Source organism: Bombina bombina, chromosome 1 (assembly GCF_027579735.1).
Source record: "Bombina bombina isolate aBomBom1 chromosome 1, aBomBom1.pri, whole genome shotgun sequence".
Taxonomy (NCBI): Eukaryota; Metazoa; Chordata; class Amphibia; order Anura; family Bombinatoridae; genus Bombina; species Bombina bombina.
In genome coordinates this window covers 420,411,191-420,429,985 of record NC_069499.1, presented here as the reverse complement: position 1 = coordinate 420,429,985, position 18,795 = coordinate 420,411,191, and the positions used below count along the sequence as shown (strand labels likewise).

Here is an 18,795-nt window from a genome sequence, read left to right as displayed (position 1 = left end):
AAACATTTTTGCAATAAACATTTCTTTTATCTTGCTATAGAATAACATATCAGCCAAGGCTAAACATTTATAATAAAAAAAAATAACATCTTGTTTGCAGCTATTGGTTTTTCAATAGCCAAACTCCACCAATCACATTTTGAGAAGCCAATCCGAGCTTGAGTCTGCAGACAGCAAAGCTAGTCACTATCATTATGTTAGTAAAAAGTACATTTCTTTTGCTATCTGCTAAAGCCAATTAGGAACGGAAATGTAGAGTGTTTGCCTAGAGAGGTCTACAGTGTATATTTCCAGCTCTGATAATTCGAAAATCCACAATTTTCAGAGCTAAAGTACATGAAAAGGGGGCAAATTAATGAATGAATGTATGTTGCAAAGTTATTTTACGAAGTATAGCAAAACATTTTAAATTAAAACGACAAGTTATTTACTGTCTATTCAAAGGGCACAAAAAGAGAAGGGGGAATGAAGCTATCCTGTAGACTTATGTAATGGACTGATAAGGGATAGGTGGTATGGCATATCAGAACAAAAGAAAAAAAATTACAAATTTTCAGAATACCAGAAAATGCCACAAAATAATATAAAAAAAAAAAACATTATTATAATGAATGAGTTAAACATGAAGACCTGCAAGTTAGCAGTGCAACAGAATAACCAGAGTTATAGGGATATGAAACTCAAAACTTTCTTTCACGATTCAGGTAGAACATTTTTATTATTACAATAACTGCACGAAGCGCTTATGAGGGGTTAAAGTGAGTGTATGTGGGGTGTTTGGGGGGAAAAAAGTACCGAAAATTGCCTTTATATAGCTGCCTATGGGGACTGTGATTATACTGTTAATATATATGTATATGCTTATATACATATATATTTAAGTGTTAATATGTGTATATATAAACACATAAATATACTGTATATGTATATTTACATACATTTCCTTCCTAAGATAGGGAGAGTCCACGGCTTCATTCCTTACTGTTGGGAAATACAACACCTGGCTACCAGGAGGAGGCAAAGATACCCCAGCCATAGGCTTAAATATCCCTCCCACTTCCTCATTACCCCAGTAATTTTTTGCCTTTCGTCACGTTAGGAGGTGGCTGAGAAGTGTCAGAAGATTCGGAGAGTCCTGAAAAAGGGTATCTGCCCTTCGAGATAGGACTGGAGTTTTAAGTAGTCATGTCAACCTCTCAGTGAGAGTATTGATGAAAGTTAGAGTCTGGAGATGCAGGGAAAGTTTTTCTGCGAAATCATCCAAACTACTGCTAACAGCTCCTAAGCAATCAGTGTTTCACTGCCTGCTTTCTCTCACTCAAGTCCATATCAGGAGCGCTGCTATAAGACTGTTACACTTGAGAGGCTGTGTTCTGTTCCACAGCATGGATGCTGGAGGTAAGATCGTTTCAATTTTTACACATAAAATGCTTCAACAGGGTCACAGTGTGGCGCCTTTATACCTTGATAGGATCCAGGGTTAATATCCTCTGAAGGGGGTTCATTGAACAGTTGGGGTTAATTAATCAGTGTATTATTTACATGCTGCTTTGTGTAATTTTTTCCCTGGGCTGATAGACTGTGTTTTTGGCTGGAACAAACAGGTTTCCCTTTTAAGTTTCACTTTATTTTTTGAAAGTGTTGCACAGCTCCTATTACTTGCTGTACTTGTAATAACAGGGGAAGTACTGTCTTGCACTCCATGTGACCGGGCGTGGTCTATGTTCATTTCCTCCATTCCAGGGGAGACTTGAACCTGAGGAGAGCGTTTCCTCTTTTAACTGTCTGGGTCTACGAGGTGGTGAGTGCCCCAGCGCCATTGGGAGTATAAAGGAGCAGTTTTCTATAATAAAAAACGTTTTTATTTGTGCCCTTCTGTGGGTATAACCTGAGCTATGGAGGACTCTGACATGTTAGAAGGTACTCCTTCTGTACTAAATCATACCTGTTTATATTGTGAGGAGGACGTGGTTTTCCTGCCCACTCAATTATGTTCCACATGCCTTAACACTGTTATAAAGTCTAAGAAGGGAGACAAGCCTGCTAAGGCTCTTAGTCCCTCTGAGCCGTCTACCTCTCAGGACTCGGAGTCCCGTGAGATTACTACCCTTGCTACATTATCCACTCCACATGCAGTTTCCCGTAGCACATCTTATCCTCCATCTGGGGAGGGCCTTCTTCCTGCGGACTTTGCCACACAGTTACAAATGGCGGTGTCTGCGGCCCTCAGTGCATTACCTCGCTCTAACAAACGCAAGAGAAAGGTTAAACATAGCTCTCCTGACCCGGAGTCATCTAAATATTTATCGGATTTAGCTATTATGTCCCAGTTATCCGTTGATGAGTAAACCTTTGTAGCTTCAAAGGGTGAACTTTCTGGGTCGGAGTCCTTAGTGTCTAAGCCTCCTGCTGTGGAGGAACCATCCTTTAGATTTAAAATTAAGCACTTGCGTATTTTATTAAAGGAGGTTCTGTCTATGTTAGAGGTTCCAGAGGCCATGTTGCCTGAAGAACCTATGATACCTAAATTAGACAGAGTTTAAGAAGACAGGACTCTTCCTTTGACTTTTCCTGTGCCTGTTTAGATGGCGAACATTATTAAGAACAAATGGGAAAGAAGTGGTTCTTCCTTTTCCCCTTGTCTACTTTTAAAAAGTTGGTCCCGGACTCTCAACTGAATTTGTGGGGCTCCATTCCTAAGGTGGATGGTGCCATCTCTACACTTGCTAAACGTACTACTATACCTCTTGAGGATAATTCTTTGTTCAGAGAGCAGATGCATAAGAAAATGGAAATCTTTCTGGATTTTTGTTTTAACCGGCGGCTGCATTTGCCGTGGTTGCTGGAGCGGCTACCTACTGGTGCGACTCGTTGTCGGAACTCCATTGAGGTGGAGTCTCCCCTCGAGGATATTCAAGACAGAATTAAAGCTCTGAGAATTGCTAATTCTTTTATCTGGGATGCGAACATGCAAATTATTTGCCTAAATGCAAAGGACTCTGGCTTTGCGGTTCTAGCCCGCCGGGCGCTTTGGTTGAAGTCTTGGTCTGTGGATAGGACTTCTAAGTCAAGACTCCTTTCTCTTCCCTTCAAGGGAAAGATGTTATTTGGTCCAGGCCTGGACTCCATTATTTCTAGGGTTACGGGAGGCAAGGGTGCCTTCCCACCGCAAGATAAGAAGAACAAGTCTAAGGGACGACAATCTTCTAATTTTCGTTCCTTTCGTTCTGACAAATCCCAACGACAACAATCCTCCTCCAAGCCCAAGCAACCCAAGAGTACTTGGAAGCCGGCTCAGTCCTGGAATAAATCCAAGCAGAATAAGCCCGCCGAAAACAAATCGGCATGAAGGTGCGGCCCCCGATCCGGGATAGGATCGTGTAGGGGGCAGACTGTCTCTCTTTTCAGACGCCTGGTTCAAGGACATACAGGATCCATGAGTCCTGGAGGTAAAATCTTAGGGATACAAGATAGGATTCAAATCTCATCCGCCAAGGGGCAGATTCCTTCTCTAATCTGTCTACCAGACCAGAAAAGAGGGTTGCCTTTCTAGGGTGAGTTTGGGATCTATCCTCCTTAGGAGTTGTTGTCTCAGTGCCTATCGAAGAAAGAGGTTTGGGGTTTTATTCAAATTTTTTTGTGGTCCCAAAGGAGGAGGGATATTTCCACCCAATTCTGGACCTAAGGACACTTACCTTAATGTTCCAATCCACAGGGAACACTTTCAGTTCCTGGGGTTTGCATTCCTGGACCTTCACTTCCAGTTCATTGCCCTTCCGTTTGGCCTAGCTACTGCTCCAATAATTTTTACGAAGGTTCTGGGGGCTCTTCTAGCCGTTGCCAGAACTCAGGGTATTGCAGTAGCCCCATACTTAGACAATATTCTGGTGCAAGCACCATCATTTCGTCTTGCGGAAGAATTCTCTGATTCCCTTCTCAGTCTTCTTCGATCACATGGAGGGAAGATAAACATGGAAAAGAGTTCTCTTATCCGAAGTACCAGGGTGGAATTCCTGGGTACTATAATAGACTCTATTTCAATGAGGATATTTCTAACAGACCAGAGACGTTGCAAGCTAACTAAGGCATGTCTTGCCCTCCGGACCTCCTTGAGTCCCTCTGTGGCTCAGTGTATGGAGGTGATTGGTCTCATGGTGTCCTGCATGGACATCATTCCTTTTGCCAGGTTCTGTTTTAGACCTTTACAACTGTGCATGCTGAGGCAGTGGAACGGCGATCATTCAGATCTGTCTAATCATCAAAGGAACGCTTACTTCACAATTTAGATGTGGTTTGCGCTTAGAAGTTCTATCTTCAGGCTACTAAGGAGTTTAGACAATCTTCCTCTTTGTTGTCTATTCGCGGAAGTGTAAGGGGCAGAAGGCTACTTCGACTTCCCTATCTTTTTGGTTAAGGAGTGTCATCCGGTTAGCTTATGAGACAGCGTCGTACTGAGAGGATAACGGCTCATTCCACTAGAGCAGTGGCTTCCTCTTGGGCCTTTAAGAACAAGGCCTCTATGGATCAGATTTGTAAGGCGGTTACCTGGTCCTCCTTACATACATTTTTAAAATTTTACAAGTTTGATGTTTTTGCTTCGGCTGAAGCAGCTTTCGGGAGAAAAGTTTTGCAGGCTGTGGTGCCCTCAGAATAGGGTCCGCCTCTTCCTTTTTGTTCCCTCCCACTATTCATTTAGTGTCCTCTGGAGCTTGGGTATAGTTTTCCCAACAGTAAGGAATGAAGCCATGGACTCTCCCTATCTTAGGAAGGAAAACATAATTTATGCTTACCAGATAAATTTCTATCCTTCTGGATAGGGAGAGTCCACGGCCCCCTCCTGTTTTTTCTTGTCTATGGGTGGTCCCCTATTATTATTTTTTTTATGACGGGGTAATGAGGAAGTGGCTGGGGTGTCTTTGCCTCCTCCTTTTGGCCAGGTGTTGTATTTCCCAACAGTAAGGAATTAAGCCGTGGACTCTCCCTATCCGGAAGGAAAGGAATTTATCTGGTAAGCATAAATTTATGATTTTTTCCCATTTGCTGCACAACTTACCCCCTGCGCTGCACTTGGTTCTTTGCGTGTCTATCGGCATCAGAACGAGGGTGCAATTGGAGCACAAATTCCGTTTAATGCGAACGCAACGTCGTGCTCAACTTGTAATACCAGTGCACAGTTACTGAGGGGAGCGCAAATATCGTGCTCAAAAAAGCAAATTTTTGTGTTCCACTCGTAATCTAGGCTATTATTGGTATAATAATGCACAATAAGATAAAACAAATTGATACTAAGCTTCAGTAACAGGAGTACAAAATGATGATGCTGAAACCTCTGAGGTGGAACCTTGTCTATTATTTGGAAGTTCAGGTTCTTTCTTGGTTACCTTCTGGTATCGCTTCATACTGCAGGACACAGTTCATAGGGCACTCACTGGTCATTGTTGACAAAGATCCCAAATTACAGACAAAGTCAGTAGGTTTTTATACAATTAGGAAGCTGTGCTACTTCCTTTCCCATAATACAGTGCATAGCTGTCATTTCATACATGATAGATATGTCTGTCAATCTATCTATACCTATATTGTGTGTGTATGTATAAGTGTGTGTGTGTATATATATATATATATATATATGTTCGTTTTATTTCTAATTAACTAATCATTCCGAAGATGGGAGTCTCAATCCGTAATTATCGCATATTTATACGTTAAAAGAATATTTGATCATCTTAGTTGAAGTATAAAGTTCACCTAGCCTTATAACTGTATGCTAAAACTTTATCCATACTCTGTGCATAGATATGGTTTACGATTAACGTTAAATGGACATTATCACTATGAAATTGCAATATAAAATGCTATTTTTGGGTAGTAAAAAAATGTTATACAATTTCAATATTTAACTCCCCCTTTTTCTAATTTAAAGAGTCTGTAAATACTAGGCATGTACATATATTCTGCAAACAAATATATTGTTTCCCCCCAAATAAATTTAAAATAATCCCCTAAAATACGTTCAGAATATCTGTGCAAATCCGGATATTTTTGTGTTGCACTTGTTTTTTAATAAATCCGACTTTGGAAAGAACTGAATGCCTCAGACCACAGCTATATCCTGCATTTGTTTACCTAATGAATGGCGAGTATGTGCACATGCATAGTAATCAACTAGTTTAGTTATGCTTAGTAAAACAACTTTGCAATATACTTTTATTATTTATTTTGGACCCTTTTCATGTAATTTAACTCTGAAAATTCTTAGAGCTGCATTCCAATTTGCACATGTGCAGTAACTTTCCTTTAGATAGCTGCTGTGTAACCCTGATTACGCGTTTGGTGCATAACATTGTGTATATAGTGTTGTATTGCCCAAAGATACCCTGGCTCCCTTGCCATTTAGTTTTGTGGTTAACGTTTTGTTGTCTAGACCCACCTCTGCTTGAAAAACAAAAAATACTTTTTATGTAGAATATTAATAAAGAAAAACAAGTCAATATGTGCAAACATAGCCAAAGCTAAATTATCAGATCATAAATATGTAAAAAAAATATTGCACACGATATTCCATAGTTCCAAAACGCAAAGCTCACAAACAGATCTTATGCAAAATAAAAACATTTTGGAATGTGGCTCGTGCTGCTAAATGTTTTTGGTTTTCTGACTTAACATATTATTATTATTATTATTATTATTGGTTATTTGTAGAGCGCCAACAGATTCCGCAAGGCTAAACATACTAATAAACCAGAAGCAATTTCTTACTGCTCTATTTGTTATTGCAGGTACAGAGTCCCTCCTGGATGCAGCCTCCACCCTACATCATGCAGCACCCTGTAAGTTTCTTTTTTAATTATTTTTTATACACAAAATGCATAAGTAGCATTAATTCATGCATTATACAAATACAAGTTTTTTTTCAGTAGAATAGCACACTTTCATAACCATGTTTTTCCCCCCCCAACTTAATACGCACATATTTGTAGTTCTTTCTATCTTCATAGGTAAATCTCAAGCAATATCCAATGTTACACAATTTCCAGTAGTCTATACCAGTGTTTCTCAATTCAATTTCTCTGGGCACACTAACAGATCACATTTTCAGGATTACTTGGCTGAGAGCAGATGAATAACCATGGTTACTGGCCAGCTGATTATTTCACGTGTACTCTATTTCAGATACCCTGAAAATCTGGCCTGAGGACTGGAATATGAGAAACACTGGTCTATACAAGTGGTTCTCAACTCCAGTGACCTCATGGCCTGGTAAATTTTAGCTGGATGTGTCCAGGGCCCGGTAGTCATCGGGGGGGAGTAGTTGAATGAATATGTGTATATATATATATATATATATATGTGTATATATATATATATATGCCTCCGCACTTCACAATGTCAAACATTGTAAAGTCACAATGCAATCCAAATAAAATGAAAATAAATTTTAATGAAAGAAAATAAATGAATAAAACTAAAATCTAAAGCATAGACAAACAAAGATGCAAAATAAACAAACAAAACATATAAAGCACACTGGGCGTCCCCAGTAAAAAGAGAACAAAGAGTGGATGTCAGTCCAAACTCCAGAGTAAATAAACAATCCCATCAATTTATGCAATCTATGTAATATGTACCGTAGGTAATTTGAAGAAAGCCGTGGGTATCAAGTGAGATGCAAGCAATAAAGCAAAAGACGTATATAGCAGTTCATGCAAGTCTAGCAGCGTGGTTTGACACAGAGTTTAAGCATTAGCAGAGAGATGAAAACAGTTCATGCAATGCAATTCATGCAGCGTAATTTGCGTTGTATTGATACATATGTTTGGTATTGCCACAGATATGTTGCTGTATGTAACTTTCCACAGTTGCAACAAAACATATGTAACTGTTCATGCAGGTCTACCAGCGTGATTTGGATACAGTATTTAAGCACTAGCAAGGAAATGAGGCAGTTCATGCAATGCAGTTCATGCAACGTAATATGCATAATGTTGATACGTATATTCAGTTGGCCCCAAATATATTGCTATGTGTATTCACAGTGTGACCAAGCATAGACATATACAGTGAACCGGCACTCCAGGACCAAGGTCCGCCAGTAAGTGATAACAGTGTTATCACTTACTGGCGGACCTTGGTCCTGGAGTGCCGGTTCACTGTATATGTCTATTTGCTTTTTTGCTTGCATCTCACTTGATACCCACGACTTTCTTCAAATTACCTACATATTACATAAATTGCATAAATTGATGGGATTGTTTATTTACTCTGGAGTTTGGACTGACATCCACTCTTTGTTCTCTTTTTACTGGGGACGCCCAGTGTGCTTTTTATGTTTTGTTTGTTTATTTTGCATCTTTGTTTGTCTATGCTTTAGATTTTAGTTTTGTTCATTTATTTTCTTTCATTAAAATTTATTTTCATTTCATTTGGATTGCATTGTGACTTTACAATGTTTGACATTGTGTAGTGCGGAGGCATTTATATATATTCATAATATTTTGGGGGGTAATGTGGTAGGAGTTTACCCTAGTCTCGAGCACTTCCTACATTCATTATATCTAATATCTATTTTTGGTGCTTATCCTTATATAGTATATTGATATATATATCTCAGTTGACATATCGGGGGGAGTCGCGGAGGTCATCGGCGACACTGAGGTCCTCTTCATGCGGTTTCTAGCTTCACACTGAAGATGCATGAATGCGAGGTATCCCTTTTATATAGGAGTACCCTTACATTCCTATTGGCTGAAAAATTCAAATCAGCCAATAGGATGAGAGCTGCTTACATCCTATTGGCTGATTGGACTTTGAATAAAATAGATACTTTGCGTTGTGGGGTTGGCAGTTTTAGGGTTAATAGGTTAATTAGGTGTTTGCATTGTCGGGGTGTGGCGGTTTAGGGGTTAATAGTTTTATTAGGTACTTTGTCTTGTGGGGGGTGGCGGTTTATGGGTTAATAGTTTTATTTGGTATTTTGCGTTGTGAGGATGGCGTTTTTGACTTTTAAATGTAACGGCTTTTTACTTGTGCTCTGTGTCTATGAGTAAGCGCCTTGTTGCGGCGTGAAACGCGTAAGACGAGTCCTCTCCTTTGTGTATTTGTGTCTTTTTTTTAACCATGGAATAAAGTCTTCATTTACTGTTTCTCGGTAGCGGCTTATTTTTTGCTTTTTATGGCGGTTTAGGGGTTAATATGTTAAGTATTTGAGTTGTGGGGAGATGGTAGTTGAGGAGCTAACTTTTATTAGTGATTGTGATGTGGGGGGGATGATGGTTTAAGGGTTGATATTGAGCATGCTTTAGGTGTTTGCGCCTGCCTATGTGTGACAAGGTGAAAAATTAGTAAAATATCTCTATTCTGCAAGCGTAAGTCTTTGGGCTGCATATGTGATACTGACTGGCAACGTCAGTTCTATGTTAGTTTATGGGAGTAAAAAATGTGCAAGCCGTGTAAAATATAAGCGCGTAACTTGTCTGCTGCGCCTGGTATGTGATCGCTCGATTAGACTAAAAATTGACGACGATCGTTATTGCGCACATCGCCAATATGTGATCGAGCCCTTGGTGTCACAGCTGATGTCATCTCTTAGGAGCAACCATGACTTAAAGACGGGATCACCTTGATAGTTACCATATAGTTTGGTAAGAAGGTGATAGTATATTTCTTTCTAAAATTAGTCTCTAGTAAATGGGCCAGGGTCCCACTTGTTCAAATGACAAATTATATAATTTTGATAATTCAGTCTTTTTTTCTCCTATCAAATGTACATCTTTCTTTTGGAATTCTTTTTAAAACTTAGCTCTTTTCCATGACAGCATACTGAGGTAGGTTCAGGAGTTTGCATGTGTCTAGAGCATTATATAGTAGCAGTGTTTCTAATCATGTAATCTATGTAGTACACATGTAGTTTTCAACATGTGCTTGCTTTCGAGCATACCTCGGTATGCTCTCATAAACAGGTGCCAATTTTAATTAACACATACAAATAGACAGCTAGATTACGAGTTGTGCGTTATGAGTGAAAAAGCATTGTTATAGCTCTTTTTCACTACCGCTGGTATTACAGGTGTTGTAGGTATAGCTGTACCGCACACCTTTTTGGCCGTCACGCAACGTACTTTAAAAAAAAAAAGTCCTTTTTCGATGGGACTTCCACAGCGCCGGTATTACGAGTTTGCCTGGGAGGCCAAAAAGTGAGCGGTACAGCCTATAACTACAAGATGTGTACCGCCACCTGAAAGTCAGTAGTTATGAGTTTTACGTTACAAAACTGTACCATAAAACTCATAACTAAAGTGTTACAAAGTACACTAACACCCATAAACTACCTATTAGCCCCTAAACCTAGGCCCTCCCGCATCGCAAACACTAATATAAAATTATTAACCCCTAATCTGCTGCTCCGGACATTGCCGCCACTATAATAAACATATTTACTCCTAAACCGCCGCACTCTTGCATCGCAAACACTAGTTAAATATTATTAAATATTATTAACCCCTAATCTGCTGCCCCCAATGTTGTCGCCACCTACATACACTTATTAACCCTTAATCTGCTGTCCCTAACATCTCCGCATTCTACATTACTGTTATTAACCCCTAATCTGCTGCCCCCAAAATCGCCACCTAACTACACTTATTAACTCTGAATCTGCTGCCCCAATGTCGCCGCCACTATACTAAAGTTATTAACCCCTAAACCTAACCCTAAATCTAACCCTAACGTAACCCTAACACCCACTAACTTTAACATAATTAAAGTAATTCCAAATAAATATTTCAATTAATACTTTAATTATTCCTATTTAAAACTAAATAAATACTTGCCTGTAAAATAAAACCTAAGCTAGCTACAATATAACTAATAGATATATTGTATCTAGCTTATATTTTATTTTTATTTCACATGGAAAGTTTGTATTTATTTTAACTAGGTAGACTAGTTAGTAAATTATTTACTAACTACCTAGTTAAAATAAATACAAATTTACCTGTAAAATAAAAACTTTTTACAGTAAAACCTAACATTACACTAAAATTAAATAAATTACATTAATCAAATACAATTAACTTAATTACAAAAAACAAATAAACACTAAATTACACAAAATAAAAAAGAAATGATCAAATATTTAAACTAATTATTCCTAATCTAATAGCTCTATCAAAATAAAAAAGCCCCCCCCCCCCCCCAATAATAAAACCCCTAGCCTAAACTAAACTGCCAATAGCCCTTAAAATTGCCTTTTGCGGGGCATTGCCCCAAAGATATCAGCTCTTTTACCTGGCAAATAAAAACATCCCCCCCAACAGTAAAACCCACCACCCACACAACCAACCCCCCAAATAAAATTCTATCTAAAAAACCTAAGCTATGCATTGCCCTTAAAAGGGCATTCAGCTCTTTTACATCCCCAAACCCTAAGCTAAAAATAAAACCCACCCAAAAAACCCTTAATAAAACCTAACACTAACCCCCGAAGATCCACTTACAGTTTTGGAAGACCGGACATCCATCCTCATCCAGCCGGCGAAGTCCTCATCCACGCGGCAAGAAGTCCTCAACAAAGTCGGGAGAAGTCTTCATCCAAGCGGCAAGAAGTCTTCATCCAGACGGCATCTTCTATCTTCATCCTTCTGGTGCGGAGCGGCTCCATTTTCAAGACATCCGGCGCGGAGCATCCTCTTCATACGGTCCCAGCCGTACACTGAAGGTTCCCTTTAAGGGGATGTCATCCAAGATGACGTCCCTTAAATTCCGATTATCAGCCAATAGGAATTAAAGGGTAAAAAATCCTATTGGCTGATTGGATCAGCCAATAGGATTGAGCTTTAATCCTATTGGCTGATCCAATCAGCCAATAGTATTGAGCTTGCGTTCTATTGGCTGATTGGAATTATGTTAAAGTTAGTGGGTGTTACGGTTAGGGTTACGTTAAGGTTAGGCTTACGGTTAGGTTTAGGGGTTAATAACTTTAGTATAGTGAGGGCGACATTGGGGGCAGCAGATTAGGGGTTAATAAGTGTAGTTAGGTGGCAGCGACATTGGGGGCAACAGATTAGGGGTTAATAAGTGTAGTTAGGTGCGGCGATGTTGGGGGCAGCAGATTAGGGGTGTTTAGACTCCGGGTTTATGTTAGGGTGTTAGGTTTAAACATAAAAAAAAATTTCCCCATAGACATCAATGGGGCTGCGTTACAGGGTTTTACGCTCCGTGATTACAGGTGTTAGGCTTTTTTTAGCCGGATCTCCCCATTGTTGTCTATGGGGAAATTGTGTACGAGCACGTAACAGCAGCTCAAAGCAGCGCTGGTATTTGTGTGCGGTATGGAGCTCAACGCTGCCATATTGCCCGCAAACACCAGCTTTTTTTTATACTCGTAATACCAGCGCTATAGGAAGGTGAAATACCGCCGAAAATGCTGCGGTCGTTAATTTCCCTATAGTGCTCAAAACTCGTAATCTGGCTGAGATACTTTTTTTTTTTATTGTACCCTCTCTATAGAAATTATGACTGCAATGTTCATATTAACAAACTGAATTCTGAAAGTGGTATCATTTGCAATTTAAACAAGAAAACTGTATGAAAAAAGGCAGACTTTACATTCTGTCAAATATTTCTCAAGTTCTTTCTTCCTCTGTCTCCTGATTAGTCACATCCAGTTACTAGTTCTTGTTAATCCCAGTTTGTGTTTATTTGCTGTTCTTTCCTAAGGCTGTTTCTTGGCACTTCTTTGTAATTTTCACTTCATTAAGTATTTTGGCTTCATTTTCCATCTCATGGCTAATGATGCAGAGTATTGAGCAACAAATTCATTCACAGAAAGACTTTCTAGTTTTGCAATCTTCAGGGGAAAGAAAGGGAACTGAATAAAATGTAAATTTCTTTCGTCTTTAGCACCTGATTTGTAGAAGTAGTTTGAAATGGATAATTGGCATGAATCATTAGATTTTGGGAATAATAGTTGTATTCCCATGTTTCTTGCGCCTGTGTGAGAAATTGTATACAAAGTAAAAGATTTTTAAATCATTCCAAAACAGGAATAGGCACAGACAAAGATTGTGGCGAACATTTTCCAAAGTACAGACTTTAGTGAAGGACACCAAGGTACATTTGAAATTAAAAACATTTTATAGCGCTGGGTGTTATTATACTGATGCAGATACCACTGACCCTATAACCAGCCCTCCTCTGGCTATACGCATGTGCCAGTGTCACTACTGTGTCATTATATAGTGCTGGGTGTTATTATACTGATGCAGATACCACTGACCCTATAACCAGCCCTCCTCTGGCTATACGCATGTGCCAGTGTCACTACTGTGTCATTTACATTTTATAGCGCTGGGTGTTATTATACTGATGCGGATACCACTGACCCTATAACCAGCCCTTGTCTTGCTATACGCATATGCCAGTGTCACTACTGTGTCATTTACATTTTATAGCGCTGGGTGTTATTATACTGATGCGGATACCACTGACCCTATAACCAGCCCTTGTCTGGCTATACCCATGAGCCAGTGTCACTACTGTGTCATTATATAGTGCTGGGTGTTATTATACTGATGCAGATACCACTGACCCTATAACCAGCCCTTGTCTGGCTATACGCATGTGCCAGTGTCACTACTGTGTCTTTGTATAGAGCTGGGTGTTATTATACTGATGCAGATACCACGGATCCTATAACCAGCCCTCCTCTGGCTATACGCATGTGCCAGTGTCACTACTGTGTCATTATATAGTGCTGGGTGTTATTATACTGATGCAGATACCACTGACCCTATAACCAGCCCTTGTCTGGCTATACGCATGTGCCAGTGTCACTACTGTGTCATTATATAGTGCTGGGTGTTATTATACTGATGCAGATACCACTGACCCTATAACCAGCCCTTGTCTTGCTATACGCATGTGCCAGTGTCACTACTGTGTCATTTACATTTTATAGCGCTGGGTGTTATTATACTGATGCGGATACCACTGACCCTATAACCAGCCCTTGTCTAGCTATACGCATGTGCCAGTGTCACTACTGTGTCATTTACATTATATAGTGCTGGGTGTTATTATACTGATGCAGATACCACTGATCCTATAACCAGCCCTCCTCTGGCTATACCCATGAGCTAGTGTCACTACTGTGTCTTTGTATAGTGCTTGGTGTTATTATACTGATGCAGATACCACTGACCCTATAACCAGCCCTTGTCTAGCTATACCCATGTGCCAGTGTCACTACTGTGTCATTATATAGTGCTGGGTGTTATTATACTGATGCAGATACCACTGATCCTATAACCAGCCCTGGTCTGGCTATACACATGTGCCAGTGTCACTACTGTGTCATTATATAGTGCTGGGTGTTATTATACTGATGCAGATACCACTGATCCTATAACCAGCCCTCCTCTGGCTATACCCATGTGCCAGTGTCACTACTGTGTCATTATATAGTGTTGGGTGTTATTATACTGATGCAGATACCACTGACCCTATAACCAGCCCTTGTCTTGCTATACGCATATGCCAGTGTCACTACTGTGTCTTTGTATAGAGCTGGGTGTTATCATACAGATGCAGATACACATCCAGTATTTCACTCAGGCTTTATTTATTCCATAACTTATCACCCAATATCGCTAGCAGTCTCTTGACAAGCCACTAACTTTATTCACACTACATATTTTTTTTATTCCTATTATTTAATCAGAAAGAAAAGATATACTAAGGTTGTGGCAGACACTGCAAGGGCTAGTCACGGACACCTTGCCTATCACTGTTCCAAAATATGTCAGCATAGTGCTTAGTGTTGAAGATTGCTGCAAACATTTGCTTACTTTCTGTTAGCTGTATATCCCATAGTTGTATGGGCTGAGGGGCTCAGGGGACAAGCCTCTACAAGCCTGACTAATTATTATTTAGCACTTAAATTTACATAACAAATTAATACTTATTAATTACATTTATACATTTTTTATCCACCTCTTTCTGGCTTTCTGCATTTTCTTCCTTTTGACTGCAGATAAGAACCAGAAGTCCTGATATTCCTATGTGAAGTACAGGCATAAATATGTGTCTTCATTATAGTTTTATATCCCAGCCATTGTTACATTTGGTCACAATTTTTGTAATAACTACCTTCAACCACCTTTTATTTTGTAAAGATGTTTCCACAAACTACTTTTGACCTGTTATCCTCCATCTTTATTTCATCACCTCTTAAAGGGACAGTAAACACCAAAAATTTTATTGTTAAGATAGATAATCCTTTATTTACTATTCCCCAGTTTTGCATAACCAACACTGTTATATTAATACACTTTTACCTCTTTAATTACCTTGTAGCTAAGCTTCTGCAGACGACCTCCTTATCAATTAGTGCTGACTTAAATAACTCCACTGGGGTGAGCACAATGTTATATATATTGTCCACATGAACAAACAATACATGTTATTGGCTATTCACAGCCAGACTCTGATATATGAGGTGGACTGCTGATAGAAATCAGCCTATAATCCTACCTAGCCTAGGTTTAGCCTTTAACAACAAAATACCCAGAGAAATAGTGAATTTGATGATAAAAGTAAATTGGAAAATTGTTTAAAATTACATGCCCTATCTGAATCATGAAAGTTTAATTTGGGCTTTACTGTCCCTTTTCTTTCCTAAGATATGGTGAATCCACGGCAGATCATCAATTACTGTTGGGAATATCACTCCTGGCCAACAGGAGGAGGGAAAGAGCACCACAGCAGAGCTGTTAAGTATCACTTCCCTTCCCACAATCCCCAGTCATTCTCTTTGCCTGCGGTGCAAGGAGGAGGTGAAATTTTGGATGTCTGTTTATTTCTCTTCAATCAAGATTTTATTATTTTGAAAGTCAGAGTAGGTTTGCTCTCATCTACTCCACGTTAGTCTCTTCAGTAGGGCAGTGGTGGCTTTCAAGCATTTAGGAACTTGTGGGGTGGGCCTCACTGTGTTTTTCTAACATGTTTCTGCCCCTGTATAGAAACCAGAGTAGGCTTACTCTGTCTTTTCTTCTTACACAGGCCCCTGTGAGGAGTGGCTTCTTTTCAAGCCGGGTGAGCTGTCCTCCTGCCGGACGGCTAGATGCAAGTGCTGTTTATCTCCCAGGTTGGGAGTTTAAAAGTGGCACTTTAGAGGATTCCTGCAAATTATTATTGGGGCATACATATATCCTAGTTAGGATATTATTTAAGGCAGTGAGCAGGCACTTAATGTGACTTATGGAGAGAGACTGTTTCCCCTTTATTAGAGATAAAGAGGTTAATTGATTGTAGATGACAATCTGAGGGTGCCATTTTTTTTCTGTCATGATTTTTGTTAAGACGGCGAGAAATCTCTCCAGCAGAGAACAGAGCGATAACCTGTTAAACCCAGGTTTAAAGCTGGCCTAAGAGTATCTAAACAGAGGACTTTTTATTTTGGGGAGTGCTGGTGCCTGCTATGGTTATTGTCGCTATGCGATATGCTCTAGTCTGTCCTGCTTAATTGTATCGTGAGCGGGAGAGCAAGCTATTCGGTTTTTCTTCATAAATAGAAAGAGTCCACAGCTGCATTCATTACTTTTGGGAATTCAGAACCTGGACACCCCAGCCAAAGGCTTAAGTATATCCCCCACTTCCCTCATCACCCAGTCATTCTTTGCCTTTCGTCCCAGGAGGTTGGCAGAGAAGTGTCAGAAGTTTTCGATAGTCTCTTATGGAGGGTAGTACTCTTCGGCATGGGACTGGAGTTTTAAGTAGTCCTGTCAGCCTCTCAGTGATAGCATGGGTGAAAGAGAGAGTCTTTCTGCGAAACCATCCGGACTCATATTAACAGCTCCACAAGCAATCAGCGTTGACGAGTTTCGCTGCCTGCTTTTTTTCTCTCAAGTCCATGGCAGAAGCGATGATACCATCTGTTACAATTGAAGGGCTGTGTTCCTGTTCCATGACGTAGATTCCGGTAAGATCGTTTCATTTTACTTTCATCATGTATGTATTGTAATTACAACTGTTTATCCGAGAGGGGCTAAACCTTTCAGGGATAACTTTAACATAGGCTCTCGGTGAGGCTCCTTTTTGTATCTCGGAATCAAGGGTTAATATCTCCTGAGGGGGGTTATTGAACAGGGGGGTTTTTAATCATGTTTATGTGATTCTGTCTGCTACTGTGTAGTGTTGCTTTGACTCATGGCTATTTTGGAACATAACGGCCTATGTCTAGTGATGCGGCCTTTACGGTCGGGCGCTCTTTTGCATGGACTGCACATTTTGCCTTGTGACCGACATTTTGACTCTTCATTTCCGCATTCCTGATCGTGTGGACGAAAGAGAAATCATGGTCCGCTGGTGTCTGGTTCCCTGGAGCTGGTGAATGCCCCAGCCATTGGGGATGTAAGGTGCTGTTTAGATTTTTCTTATTGGTCCATGTTTTATTCAATATCCTGGCCCGGGTGATACATGCCCATCAAATATGTTCCGAATGCCGTTTTAGAGTGCTCTGTTCCTCGGGATCGGGTAATCAGGTGCCCACTGAGTCATCCGCATCTGGGGATTCTATATCCCACGAGGCGAGTTCCCTACCACCAACTCTTACTGCACATGCAGGTAACCCAAACGTTACTTATCCTTCTATGGAGTGTGGCCAGTTTCCACTGGAGGTTACGACATAGTTCCGCATGGCCATATCTTTGGCGCTGTTACATCTGCACCTCCTGGGAGTGTGCTTACGATATTGTCCGTGTTCCGTTAACCGGGGCTCGTCAGGCCTGGGATTGCCTGGTCCAGTTCAGCCCTCCGGGGGAGTGACTGCCCCTGAGGCCTCAGGGGGTCAACCTTCGGGGGCCGGTGTTTTCTTTTGTCCCTGCAGAGGTATGTTGCGCCTTTTGTAATAGAATGGCGTGCCTTCGTGTTCTACTGAGGCACGTTTTGGCGTTGCTGGAGGATCCCACTCTTAATGGTTCTGGGTATTCTCAGTCTTAATCTTCGACTGGCTTGCTTACATAGACGCAAGGGGATGAAGTAATCTTATAGTCTTTGTTATTTGTGTATCCTTTTCCAGTTCTGAGCTTGGAAGTCTCGGACCCCTTTTGGGCTATCTTGGAAGGTTTTGTTTCTTGTTGCTATCTTTTATGCTCGGAGAGTTTCGGTATTCTCTGCAGTGTAATTCTCCTTATCTTATTTTTCATGCTGATAAGGTGGTTCTTTGTACTAAGTTAGGTTTCCTTCCTAAGGTTGTTTTGGAGAGGAATATTAATCAGGAAATTGTCGTTCCAGCTTAATGTCCTAATTCCTCTGGTTCTAAGGAACGCTTTCTGCACAATCTGGATGTTGTGCATGCTCTGAAGTTCTATTTACAGACTAAGGATTTTCGCCAGGTTTTGGCCTTGTTTGCTCCTCTGGGAAACGCAATGGTCTGAAAGCTATGGATACTTCTCTTTCATTATGGCTGAGGAGTATGATCTGTCTGGTTTACGAGACTGCTGGTCAGCAGCCTCCTGAGAGAATTACAGCTCATTCCACTAGGGCTGTTTCTTCTTCCTGGGCTTTCAAGAATGAAGCATCTGTGGAACAGATTTGCAAGACTGCAACTTGGTCTTCTCTGCATACTTTTTTCAAATTGTTTTAGTTCAATACGTTTGCCTTGGCTAAGCTTCTTTTGGGAGAAAGGTTCTTCCAGCGGTGGTGCCTTCTGTTTAGGCATAACTGTCTTGTTCCTCCCTAATCATCTGTGTCCTCTGGCTTGGGTATTGATTCCCAACAGTAATTGATGATCTGCCG

At 40.4% G+C, this 18,795-nt stretch overlaps 1 protein-coding gene across 4 annotated transcripts in view; it reads left to right on the top strand.

Annotated features, from left to right (window-relative positions):
• Positions 1 to 18,795, top strand: part of RBMS1 (RNA binding motif single stranded interacting protein 1) — a 285,859-nt gene that overhangs the window by 229,937 nt on the left and 37,127 nt on the right. For all 4 annotated transcript variants that reach the window (XM_053698355.1, XM_053698359.1, XM_053698354.1 and 1 more), the window contains exon 10: positions 6,780 to 6,830. In XM_053698355.1, coding sequence (XP_053554330.1) covers positions 6,780 to 6,830 — 51 coding nt within the window. The remainder of the gene's footprint in view (positions 1 to 6,779; positions 6,831 to 18,795) is intronic.